General features: G+C 41.9%; 1 protein-coding gene across 2 annotated transcripts in view; it reads left to right on the top strand.

Annotated features, from left to right (window-relative positions):
• Positions 1-757: 757 nt before the first annotated feature.
• BEND4 (BEN domain containing 4) overlaps positions 758-12,273 on the top strand; it is a 107,952-nt gene continuing 96,436 nt past the window's right edge. Inside the window, exons 1-2 of one of the 2 annotated variants that reach the window (XM_029588666.1) lie at positions 758-1,178; positions 7,639-8,205. In XM_029588666.1, the coding sequence (XP_029444526.1) occupies positions 842-1,178; positions 7,639-8,205 (904 nt within the window). In that variant the 5' untranslated portion in view covers positions 758-841. The remainder of the gene's footprint in view (positions 1,179-7,638; positions 8,206-12,273) is intronic. The other variant, XM_029588674.1, reaches the window with a different exon arrangement.

The following is a 12,273-nucleotide window of genomic DNA, read 5'->3' on the forward strand; positions in this document are numbered from 1 at the left end:
TGTCATGGTATGAAGCTCAAAGAGGGTAGACTTAGAAATAACTCTAGAAAGTATTTCTTCATGAAAATAGTGGTGGACAGAGCTAGATTTTCTATTACGCACAATAGGCACATGCCTGGCGCCACCTGGGCTATGCCGCATGTCATGGGCACTCTACATAATAATCCTCTTTGCCGAAGATCCAGCACTATGGGGCACATGAAATATAAATCTGGCCCTGATGGTGGATGAATGGATCAATCGTCCATTGGAAGTGGAGACAAAAACTGTGACAGAATTCAAAACTGGCTGGGATAAGCTGAGGCCCTTTAGGTATGAAGGCTTGAAGGGGAAAGTCAGAGATCAAGTGGGACCTAAGTTACTGCAACAGGTATGAAACTGGACAGAAAGGATGGGCCTCATCTGCCGTCCTAGTCTCTCTGTTTATAAGGATGTTTCCCCCATATATAAACAAATACCAGGTTGCATGCCAGTGCTGGAGGTGGTGTGTTTTCAAAGCTGAAACGTGCTGAGCCCACTCTCCACGCGTGAATGCCCTCTCCACCCTCCCACCCTTCCCTGGGGAGCTCCTACTCCCAGGCATGTGGAGGAGGGGGGGGGGGGGGGCCCTGTACGTGCGGTGCTGGAGCCGGGGAGGAAAGGTGTCACCCGCACCCCGGCTATCCGCCGGCGCCAGAGCCCGCCCCCCAGCCCCGATTACCCTAAACACCTGCGCCTTCCCCGGCTTCTCCCTGCAGGCATTGGCGCGCCGGCCTGTCAATCACGGCGGCTCCCCCCTAGCGCCGCCGCCGCTGCCGCCACAAGAAGACAAGGGAGCCGAGGTCGGCGAGGCAGAGCCGCGATGGAGGAGGAGATGCAACAAGCGGAGGAGGGGCCCTGCGCGCCGCACATCTACCGGCACCGGAGCCCCTACAGCCTGCTCAAGACCTTCCCGGGCAAGAGGCCGCTGGGCAAGAGGTACGAGCGACCCACCATGGTGGCGATCCCTCCGCTCGGGGGGGCGGCGGCGGCGGGGCAGCACTTCCAGCAGCAGCAGCAGCAACCCGCCTCCAGCAGCAGCGAGCAGCAGTACCAGAACGGGCCCGGCAGATCCGCCGCCACCTCTTCCCAGCAGCAGCGGCGGAGCGGCGCCGGCGCCTCCGGCAGGTACAGCCAGGGCACCCTGGAGCTCAGTGCAGGTAGCCACCGCGTGCATGTGCCGGCTGCGATGGGGTGGGGTGTGCATGACAGGGAAGGGAGGCAGACGGGGCTTTTAGCAGCAGAAAGTTGAAGTTCCGTTCTTCTCGGATTCTTTTTTTTGGAGTGGGGGTAGCAAATGCTAGCCATTGGCTCGGAAGGCATCCGGTAGCCCGGGCTGTCTCGCCTGGTAGTGAAGGAGACGGGAAACGGTGCTGCGTGCTGCTCGTCTTCTGGAGGAAATGTTGCCTCTTGTTCGGCTCTGATAAAGTTTTCCCAGAAGAGAGGATGCCATTAAGGTTGTCGGCTTTTTTTTTTTATATATATATATATTTTTGGAAGAGCTGTGCTAGACACACTGGCAATCCTAGAGTAAGGACAAAAGCTGGTCTAATGAGTTATTAATTCCTAGCCTTCCTTCTGCTCAGCCTTCCGGAGATGTTCCCGCGCTGCCCTGACAGCTCGACTGTGGAGCTGAGAAATGAAAGTTCGTGGAAATGCTTTGTGGTGGCTTCATCTCATACTGTCTTTCTCTCCCTCCAATAAACAATCCGTTTAAAACGACAAAGCCCCTCCTTCGCTGCTTATAAAAGACATTTTCTTTGTAATTGGGTAGATGAAAGGGGTTTTTTTTTCCTGCAGATATTTTTGCTACTTTAATGACTTTTTGACTTGATATAGATTGAAATGATCCAAATAGCAATATCTCTTGAACGCGAGCTAATATTTCTATGCATGTCAGAAAATTGTTTTTTGTTTTTCTTGAAGTATGTATGGGACTAAGGAAGAAAAATCAGGAAATCATAGCATTGTCCTCTTGGGTTAGTTACAACAGCAAAAGGACCAAAATGAGATATTATATTATATAGAGGAGACATTATTTTGGTATTACTTTCCTGTTCTGATTTTACTAAGGTTCATAGAGGAGCCAAACATTGGAATTATTTAACTTTAAACTTGTAAAATGCTAACTGAAGCTCTTCTCTCCATGGATGTCCTAGTGTTAACACACATACTGTAGATCTTACTATGCAGCCTAAATTTGGCATCAGGAAATGGGAAATTGCATCTTTAAGCAGAGTACAATCAAAAATGAATTACAATAAATCCTATATAATTGCATAGGTCATTCTCTTTAATGAGATTTTATTAACCTGACTGTCAAGCTTTTGAGTCAGGCAGATATTTTATCTTCTTCAGCTGATAAAAGTGTCAGCTATAAACCACCATATAAATATTCATAAATCTACACATCTGTGGCAGCCTATCGGCATCATTCTTCTGGACATTAAAAGCATTCTAATTACTTTCTGTCTAGCAGAGCTGAAATGCTGCTCACTATAGTATGTGCTTGGAAGGCATGATTGCTTTTGTTTGCCATCACAAATCGCAGTGTCCCATTTTATATACTGATGAGCCAGAAAATATTCGGGGTTTGACTGAACAGGATGAATATTAGGATGTGCCATCTGGCTCTGATAGCAACAACAATATCGACACATCTGTTAATTTTTGACAGGTCACCCGTTTTATTTATATATATATATATATATATATATATATATATATATATATATTTTTTTTTTAGCATGTTTTTATGAGGGAAAAAAAAGACAATTATTTACTCTGATCAATGGCAGTACTTGTTTATTTAAGACACTGACTGTCTAGAGGCTTGTATTTGTACATTTCTCAACTTCATGTATATGTGTGGATGCTTTCATTGGACCTATCCTTTTTATAAGTAGTGACTATTTTATGAGAGTGGTTTTAATATGTTTAATTCTTGTGCTCAGTCTGATAGTGAATGACTTTTTTAGGTAGATATAACACAATTGTTTTATTTTATATAATAGTGAAATCCATATTTATTTTTCAAGATAAATATTATGTTCTAAATTCCTATGGCAGCGTTTTGTTGCTTTTTAAAGCTTGCCATCCAGAAAATGGCTACTAGCCCTGAAATTGGTGGTGATACATAGGGCTCCTGGGAATTTTTTTTTTTTAATCTTTTTGGCATATATTGTGCTTGTTTTTATTAACCTGGGTTTTTATAACTGGCACAAAACAGAGAAAATATTTGGAATAGGCCCTTCTCTAATTAAATCCCAATAAGCACATGGCAGAAGATCATCAAAATTATCAACTGTATTTCCCAATGCCTAGTGGGAGTTATAAATTATATATCTATTTTTATATATATATTTAATATTTTTGGCTTCTTAAAGAGCAAGGGAAAACCATGGTAGATGAGAGAATTTTTCATTTTAGGGAAGGAGTTGGCATGGTATGCATTACTAATTTTGGAAGTACAACCATGTAAACATTTAGTGAAGGATAGCTCAATAGTTTTGGAATCTTGGACAGATTTGGGGAAAACTATCTTCTGACACCCAGCATGTTCTGAGAAGTTTGCACATGAAGGTGCTCTTGGTGTTTTTCTTCTACTTGTTCAGCAATAGTATCACTCTCCTGAGGTATCTCTTGATGGGGGCCCTTCTCCTTTTGGATGAAATCTTTCAGAGCTTTAAGCACCTCTAGCAAGATTCTTATCCAATTTCAGCCACATTCGTTTACAGAGAGGGTTGCCGTAGGCACTGATGCAGTATGCCTAATAATATAACTTGTGATATAATATGAAACTTTTAATATGTGTGAGAGCTGATTTTATTTATTTATTTTTTTAAATGATCACAAATATATATATGTGTAGCATGATGTGAGTCAGAGCAACAGAGAAAATTATGGCAATGAGATAAGGTTAGTCTAGTTCATTCCTGGTGCAATATTGCATAGCTGACCCCATTTTAGGCTTGCCTCTCCCTTCCTCTGTGCTTATCGCAGGCTTTCTTAAATTCTGATACTGTTTTTGGCCTCCACTTAGAGATTATGGCATATATACTCCACCCCTTTTTCTGTGAAAACAGTCTTATCTAAAATTTAAAGTGTGTTTTACAGCAAAGAAACAAAATAGGGAAATCCTGTTTGAGATATGATTTTAAACTCGTGTATTCAGGCCTAATTGGTTTTTCATCTGTATTTCTAGTTTTTTGGCTACAGCAAATCCACATAACTACATAAGTATAGACATCTTAGAAAACTGAAATGGTTTACTTTGAGGAGCAAATTGCATGTGTGTTTCTGGGAAATGTTTGGCCTGGTTGACAGGATTAAATTATCCATCATTGTGTTATGTTGCCAGGTAGCAAAGCAAGTGAAAGGATTAGATCAAAATGTTTGTTGCCTTTTTCAGATTCCATCCATGATGTACTGGACATCATCCATGCATTATCTTAAGATTCCCATTGCTGAGCATTTTAAGGCATTCCAGCTTATACTTTGAATTTAACTGTGCATGGCAGAAGGTATTGTTGGTTGGTTTTGCCTGCAAAGAGTTTCTTAGCTGTCCAGGAATGGTTAATTTAAGCTCCTAGAAACTTGAATGGCAAGCTTGCTTCATGCTACAGGCAGTAGTGCTGTGCTCCACAGCATGGGCAACGCAAGTGTGGATCCCCCTGTCTCAGGCCTGCGCTCAGTCCCGGGGAGGTAGGGAAGACGAGTGCCACTACTGTGAGGGCCTCTGCCAGTTAATGAGCCGTGCTGAGGGTGTGCCCTGGAGGAGGCACCTCAGGCCAGTGAGTTCTGGGGGGGGGGGGGGGGGCACACAGGCATGCCCTCTTGGGAGGAGTGTCAAGGTCAGAGGGATGAAAATGGCAAAAACTTTAAAACTTGGAATGGCTCTAATTGCAATGCGGTGGAAGTCTGAAATGTAATTATCCAGGATTTTATATGGGTTGTCTTTAATGTTCCTTCAACAATTATGCATCAAAAGTGTGTTTTTAATAAGATATTGAATTCTTGAAATGGAAAAATCAAAATTTGTTCTGTACAATTTAATCAGCTGAAAGACTTGGGTCAGTGGTGACTGCAGTGATACGGATACTAATAAGAATGTGGCATAATGACATGCTGCCTAGTGTTGAAATTTCGTTGTAAATTCTGGCCATGAAACTGATTTTTTTGCTGCAGTTCATCTTGAACAGACATTGTAGTGAAGCATAAGATGTAGAGGCTGTTTCCTACAAGCATGATATTTTTTTGTCCCTCCTGCTATAGCAGGAATATGCCTTTTAGTATAAGAAATTGTCCCAGAATGGTAAACTCGTGTATTCACGAAACAATAACTTAAGCCAAACTTTCGTTAGATATTTCACCATTATTGGCAAATAGTCAAGAAATATAGTTTGTAGCTTGAGTGTAAAAGCATTGACTGACATGATTTCATTCCATGGCTTTTTTTTTTTTTTTAATGATTGGATAACAGATATTTCTCTTTTGTTTAACGCACATTGGGGCAAATATCTTTCATTTGTTCTTTTGCATGGATTGAAGCAGCAGTCACCGATAAAGTAAACTTGTAAATCCTTGAGGTTTGACCCTTTTTTAAAATTTCAATTTATAGTTCGTCTTTCAGAATGTTCAGGCTCTATAAGAAGCCAACTCAATTTGATTTGTTTCAAATATTGGCTTACTGCCATGTACAGTTTAAAATACTGCCACAGTTATGAGGAAATGCAAGTCACGTTAGTGCTAAAACACTTTTATTTTCCTTGATGGAGATGCAAACTGAGTGCCTTTACTTTCTCAACAAGTATAATAATCTTGGAAAGTCGCCTTGCTCTCACAGAATGGTTGAATATGAGTATCTTAACATTGATTCTGATGGGTAGATATTGTTAATATAATAGTTTTCCATAGTAATGCTAAAACATTATAGATATTTTTATGGTTAGAGGAGCAAACTAGTTCTATGGGGGTAATTTTTCAAAAGCATTTACATATGTAAAAGTAGCATTTATCTAGCAGTTTTCAAAAGCCCACTTGTGTGTGTAAATAATACTTTTTACATTCCTAAGTTCTCAAACTGTAAGCCTATACCTGCAAGCTTGACCCTGTTGACTCACTGGATCTTAAGATAAAGCTCAATTTTTCTTTTGAAGGCTTGTCACATTTTAACTAAGGAACGCACGAGGCTTCTATAAGGACCTCAAGCTTGTACAGCATTAAAACTGTGAAAAGTACAATATCCTTTGTTGGGGGTTGTTTTTTATTTCCATGTTGCACTCATTTTTATTATGATGGGGGGGGCCTTGATTTTTGTCAGCTCAAAAATGGGTTCCGAGAGAGAGCGTGCAAACCATTGATACAGGATAATAGGACCCAGATAGACTGGGGCAGCCTCCACCACTACCTTTCCAACACGCTGACCCTCATGTATGTAGCAGGCATAGGAAGACAAACCTCAATGGAACTTGTCCTCTGTCTCCTTGGGCTCTGGGTTTGTCTGGAAGGATGGTGTGTGTTGTGTGCTTGTTGCTGATGAATGTTAACTTGTTAGCTAAACAGGACTTCCTCTGGAATGCTTGCATTTTTAAAACGAGCCAAAAACCCTGCCCCATTGTTAGTTTTGTTTGGGCTAGGGAAAGAGGTTATTGTTTAAATGGTTTTTTTCTTAAATTAGATTTTTTTATGTCAGTGGGCATCTCCTTGAATTTCTTTCTCCAACATATCAGTGAGATAGATATAGATATCTATCTAGTCCCATTTCTGTGGTGGTGAGGATACACTTAACGTAGATAAAATCATCATCAGTGGCATCTAGAGCATTAATATGGTCAGACACGAACTCAAGGTGCCTTATTTGTGTCTTGCATATTGTAGCCAGTGTGATGCATGTTAAAATGTATAAGGAAAAAAAAAACAAGTTTGGTCTAATAGCTAATACTCTTGGTTTGCAGCAAAAGCATTGCAGTTGTACAATTTAATATCTAGATGCCACTGATGATGGTCTTATCTACTTTAAGTGTTATATCATCACCATAGAAATAGGACTAGATAGTTTGTGCGCACTGTTCCACTTAAGGGTTGATAATAGTGGGATTTATTGTTCAGTGTTCGTGAGATTCTGCACATTAGCAGAGAGGATTGAAATATTACGTTGGGACTTGTCCCCAAAGCAGAGTGTGTTTACGGAGGTTTGCTCTTTAAAAAAAAAAAAAAATAAATAAATTTGATGCATATGTATAATCAAGTCATATACTTTCAGGAGGTTAACTCATCATAGACACCCCCAGGTAAAGAAACAAACTTCATGCAGGTGACATCAACACATCCTAGAAAGTCTCCAGATGACAAGAATAGGAAGGCAATTGCAAGGCTTGTATGCTGAAAAACAGGAGCAATTAGCCTGGGTTTTACTATCCCTTTGTGGACAGAGGGAAGGCTTGGTCCTTCATTGCAGCCTGATGTGCTGTGGAAGCAGCATTGTAACGTATACAAAACCCAAAAGCGAATCCCTCTAAATAGTTTTATCAGGCTTATCCTAGCTGGCCCTGAATTTAATGAGCTAATCTCTTTTGCTTTTGTTCCGCTGTTTGTTTTATTTTTCCCTTTTTCTTTCAGAGAGTCGTATGATCCTGGATGCTTTTGCCCAGCAATGCAGCAGAGTCCTTGGCCTTTTAAACTGCGGTGGAAAGCTGCTGGACTCCAAGCATTCTCGGTCGCTTTCCTGCATAAAGCAAGAGGTCTCCGGCCACAGCGAAGGGCAAGAGCCGTGCCAGGCTGGCAAAGGAGCCCTTCATAGTCGCACCCCGGACAGTTTAGACCTAGAGATGCAGTATGTGCAAAAGAAGCAGCAAACCTCAGCCTTCCTGAGGGTCTTCACAGATTCACTGCAAAACTATCTGCTGGCTGGGAGCTTCCCTCCCCACAGCACCTCGTCAGTGGGTGAATTTGGCCATCTGGCAGACATGGATCAGCTTTCAGCGTCTCCAGTGCACACACTGGGTGGCTGGACATCCCCAGCCACCTCCGAGTCCCACGGGCACCCGTCTTCTACGCTTCCGGAGGAGGAGGAGGAGGACGACGAAGAGGAAGGATACTGCCCGCGGTGCCAAGAGCTGGAGCAGGAGGTGATCTCGCTCCAGCAAGAAAACGAGGAACTCAGAAGAAAGCTGGAGAGCATTCCAGGTAATTCTGGTCTCTCTCTACCGCCATCTTATCGCAGTCTCCTCCTTACCTGATCACATCCACGCACGTGTTTGAATTATTTTCATTGCTGTTGGTGTTCGGTGCTTATGGCCTCACAGGTCACGTGCCTGGGAATTTTTGTTTTGTTATGCCGCGCCTGCTGTACTGTGAAGGCGCTGCAGGAACCAAACAAAGAGCTAACGAAAGCAAGAGTGTCTTGTTTTTGTCTTCTAAACCTTGGTTTCAAACTTGGGGCCTGATTGATTTATTTATTTATTTGCGTTTTTTCTATACCGGCATTCATGGTTAGAAACCACATCATGCCGGTTTACATGTAACAAGGGGTGAGAACAGAGAACGGAACATAAACAAGTACAAGGATATCAACAGTTACATTACAACAAGGGTCTTAAACTTGGGGGAGAGATAAGAATAAGAGAGCCGAACTGTAAGGATTACATTATTTACATTATATACATTATACTGTGAAGTCTCTTGTATAATTTACTATCTCTTATAAAATTGCTATCATTTAGTTCGGGTCTGGGAAGGCTTGTTTAAATAGCCAAGTTTTAAGTCGTTTTCTAAATGTTGGAAGGCAGGGTTCCTGTCTCAGATCTGGTGGGATGGAGTTCCACAAAGTAGGTCCTGCTGTGGAGAATGCCCTGTCTCTGAGAGTCTTATGGTGAAAGGTTTTGGCAGGAGGAGCCTGTAGTGAATCTCTGTAGGACTCTCTGATTGGTCTGTCGGAGGTATGTTTTTTAAATGGGATTTGGAGGTTAAGTGGAGAGAGTTGATGGAAAGCTTTGTAGATGGTGGTAATGGACTTATATAAGATTCTATAGTGAACTGGTAGCCAATGTAAGTCTTTGAGAATCGGGGATATTTACCAAGGCTTTTCTCCCATTCTGTGTCTGTGGGGAAAAATACTTAGTAAATGAGGCCTTTGAACACAAAAGCAGCCATACCAGTGTTGAAATAACACCTTTTTGTATGCAGTAACAGAATATTGATGCCGACTAGTAATTTGTCTTCAGAGTGATCTACAGCAGAGGGGTAACTATTTTAGTTGCTTGGCGAGATCCTCTTGCCCTTGGAGTGGCTAAATCTAGCTGTTGAAGTTTGCTAAGCGGCTAGAATTTACCCTGTGACATAAATGGGCCACCCCAGGGATGGAGATGGGTTGGGGGAGGGAGAATACACACTTAGACTTTTGATTTTCAAATCTACACACATGTTAAAGCATGCAGCCATCCCACAGAAATGGCAGAAGCAAGGTCCACGAGCACACGTATAGTTTCCCTTTTGAAAATGTAGTTACAAGATACATGGGTAGAAAAGTACCGCTCAGCTTTTTGCCTGTTGCAGATTCTTCAGTTGCCCCCCCAAAAGTAGTGACTTTTGTTTTATTTCTATATATATATATATATACATTATGCAAAGAAGCCCCAATCCCCTTGCTGCACAAATATTGTATAGACAAGTATAAACACCAAAATTTGAAGATATAAGAAAACAACAAATTTAAATTATTAAAATGTTGTGATCCCAATTACCAACCCCCCCACCCCCCAGAAGCACTCACACACTAAAACATATTTAAAAACTGAACTCTGCAAAAAAGGAACAAAATGTCCCTTATAATGATGAAACACAATATCCTAAAGTCTATCCCTAAAACTTAAACTCAGTCTCTGTCTCTCTCTTTCCCTCTCAAAAATTAGAGATGCAAAACTTTTCGTCCACAGAGAACAAAAGATTCAAACAAATCCTTCCTTTAAATCATGTCAAACAACGCTTTTGGGTTTTGTTTTGGTTTTTTTTTTTTTTGCTATGTCATCTGTCCAGTGAAGGAGGCATTGGAAATTTCCATTTACTGGCACCTTCTTTCATTTCTAATCAGTTGTTTGATAACCTCTGCTTTCTTATAGAGGTCCCTCTTAAGCCCTTTCTCACACATATATAGATTGGAATGCTCCATGATATCTTAAATCCCCTAGAAGATGATTTTGAACCTGTCGTTAGTATGATCTAGTTGGTAAAAGTCCCCCATTACCTTTTGTAATGGAACACATCCTGTATCTGTGTTCATCTGTATTAGTACTCCTGTTAATCATTTATATAGTGCTACACCAGATTGCAGTTCTGCCATGAGTACTGGATTAGGATTAGGGAGGGGACCCCAGCGGGTGACCAGTTGCATGTACGATGCAGCAGCAGCTGTACTGGGCTATCCTATGCTGCAGTAATGGCAGGCGAGAATGGATTACGTATTGGTCTCTTACTTGAGAAGAACTTGGCAGCAAAGGTGGTGTGTGGTTTTTTTTTTTTTTTTGTTTGTTTTTTTTTTCTTCTTCGTATCTGTGGATGGGGGGGGGAAAGTGAATCTTACCCTATATGCATCCGAAGAAGAGGTTTTCTGGTGCGACACGACTTTTAAAAAGCAGAAACAGAGACGCTGTCCACAAATAAAGATCTGTTGGTTTCCCCCCCCCCCCCCCCCCCCCAAGTTTGCCCATAAAGGGGGCAATAATTAAAGCAGGAGTGCACACAAGCTTTTTGCTTTTAATTATAGCCCCCCCCCCAGGAAACATTGCATGTGGAGATATTGCACCTGCTTTCTCTGCATGCAGTTTTCCCCTCAAAACGTGTGCAGTTCCGTGATCGTACAAAACTCTGTGAGGCATGCCCTGGCCTCCCCAAGCTAAGTGTCTGCGGTCTGCAAGTAAAAGCAGCCACACCTGATCGTGGACGGGTTGGGCGGTGATGAAAGCCAAACGTTTTACCTTCAACACAAGGGCCCAGGAAGAATGAAAGGGGCAGCAGCTAAAGCCAGTCGTTCCCCACAAGAAGAGCTGGATAGATACCTTAGCCAGGGTTGCTGCTTTTAATGTCCGTTTTAAGTCGCTGTTCATGAGAAGACCTATTTGAAGCAGAATGTCAGGGAGAGGAGCTGGTTTCTTTGCTATTACTGTTGCCTGTTGTGTAGCTGTTGGACTTTATTTATTTTTTATACAAAAGCAGGGCTTAATGCTGGTTAATAATTTAGACACAGGAGAGATCCCCCACCCTCTACATCTCAAAAAATTGCTGCAATTAATCAGGAGTCTGTCAGGATCAGTTTTCCAGAGACACGTAGGTTAATTAGGTCTGATTCAATTATCTTCGCATGAAGAAAGGGGAGAGGACTAAAGTATAGTTGTCAAAGATCGGGGAAGGGATGTTCGCTAAGGAGAGAAGTTTGGCTGTTACTGCACATATTCCGTTTTTTCTGATGCAATTTAAGCTTTATCTGTAAGGTGCCTTACAAACTCTAACCCAGCAAAAAGCAGGGGTAAACAGCATTTCCAGGCCCGCTCTTACCTTTTTACCATTGCATGTATGATTTCAGCCTGATAAAGGGTGTATTGTGTTGTGGTTTGCAGTCTGCATAGAAAGCAAATGCATTTTTTTTTCTCTGTAGGTTTAGGCAGCTGCTTTAATTCAGATTTTTAAGCATGCTCTTCTTGTCTTGTGTTTGTCTTTCTTTTAAAAAAAAACAAAACAAAAGCTAAAGCAACCTGCAAAACCTTGAGGAGGACTCTTTCGAAAATGCCTGCTTTGCAATATTCATTGGTGATGTCTTCTTCCTCCTTGTAAACCCAATAAAGCTTTTAGCATGAATCCAGATTCCCTACCGAGTTGCTGGCAGGACTCCCTTGTGTAGTGCCAGTTCTGACTCTTCTCACCAATGGTCTCTCTCTCAGGATGGCTTCAGTTTACACCCACCAGATCCTCCGGAGAGGCCATGTAGATAAAGGCGATAGAGTGAATCTGGATTTTCACAAATCATTTGAAAAAGTCCCCCCCATGAGAGACTTTCTCAAGAAATAAAAAAGTGATGAGATAGACGGTGTCCTTTTTTGTGGATAGGTAACTGTTAAGATAGGAAATGAAGGGTAGGACTAAATGGTTACCTTTCCAAATGGAGAGAGGTCTTAATGGAGTGCCCCAGGGACAGAAAACGGGGCCTGTTCCGGTTAATATTCATAAACTATTTGGAAAAGAGGACAAATGAGGTGATCACAT

The sequence above is a fragment of the Rhinatrema bivittatum genome, chromosome 1 (assembly GCF_901001135.1).
Source record: "Rhinatrema bivittatum chromosome 1, aRhiBiv1.1, whole genome shotgun sequence".
Taxonomy (NCBI): Eukaryota; Metazoa; Chordata; class Amphibia; order Gymnophiona; family Rhinatrematidae; genus Rhinatrema; species Rhinatrema bivittatum.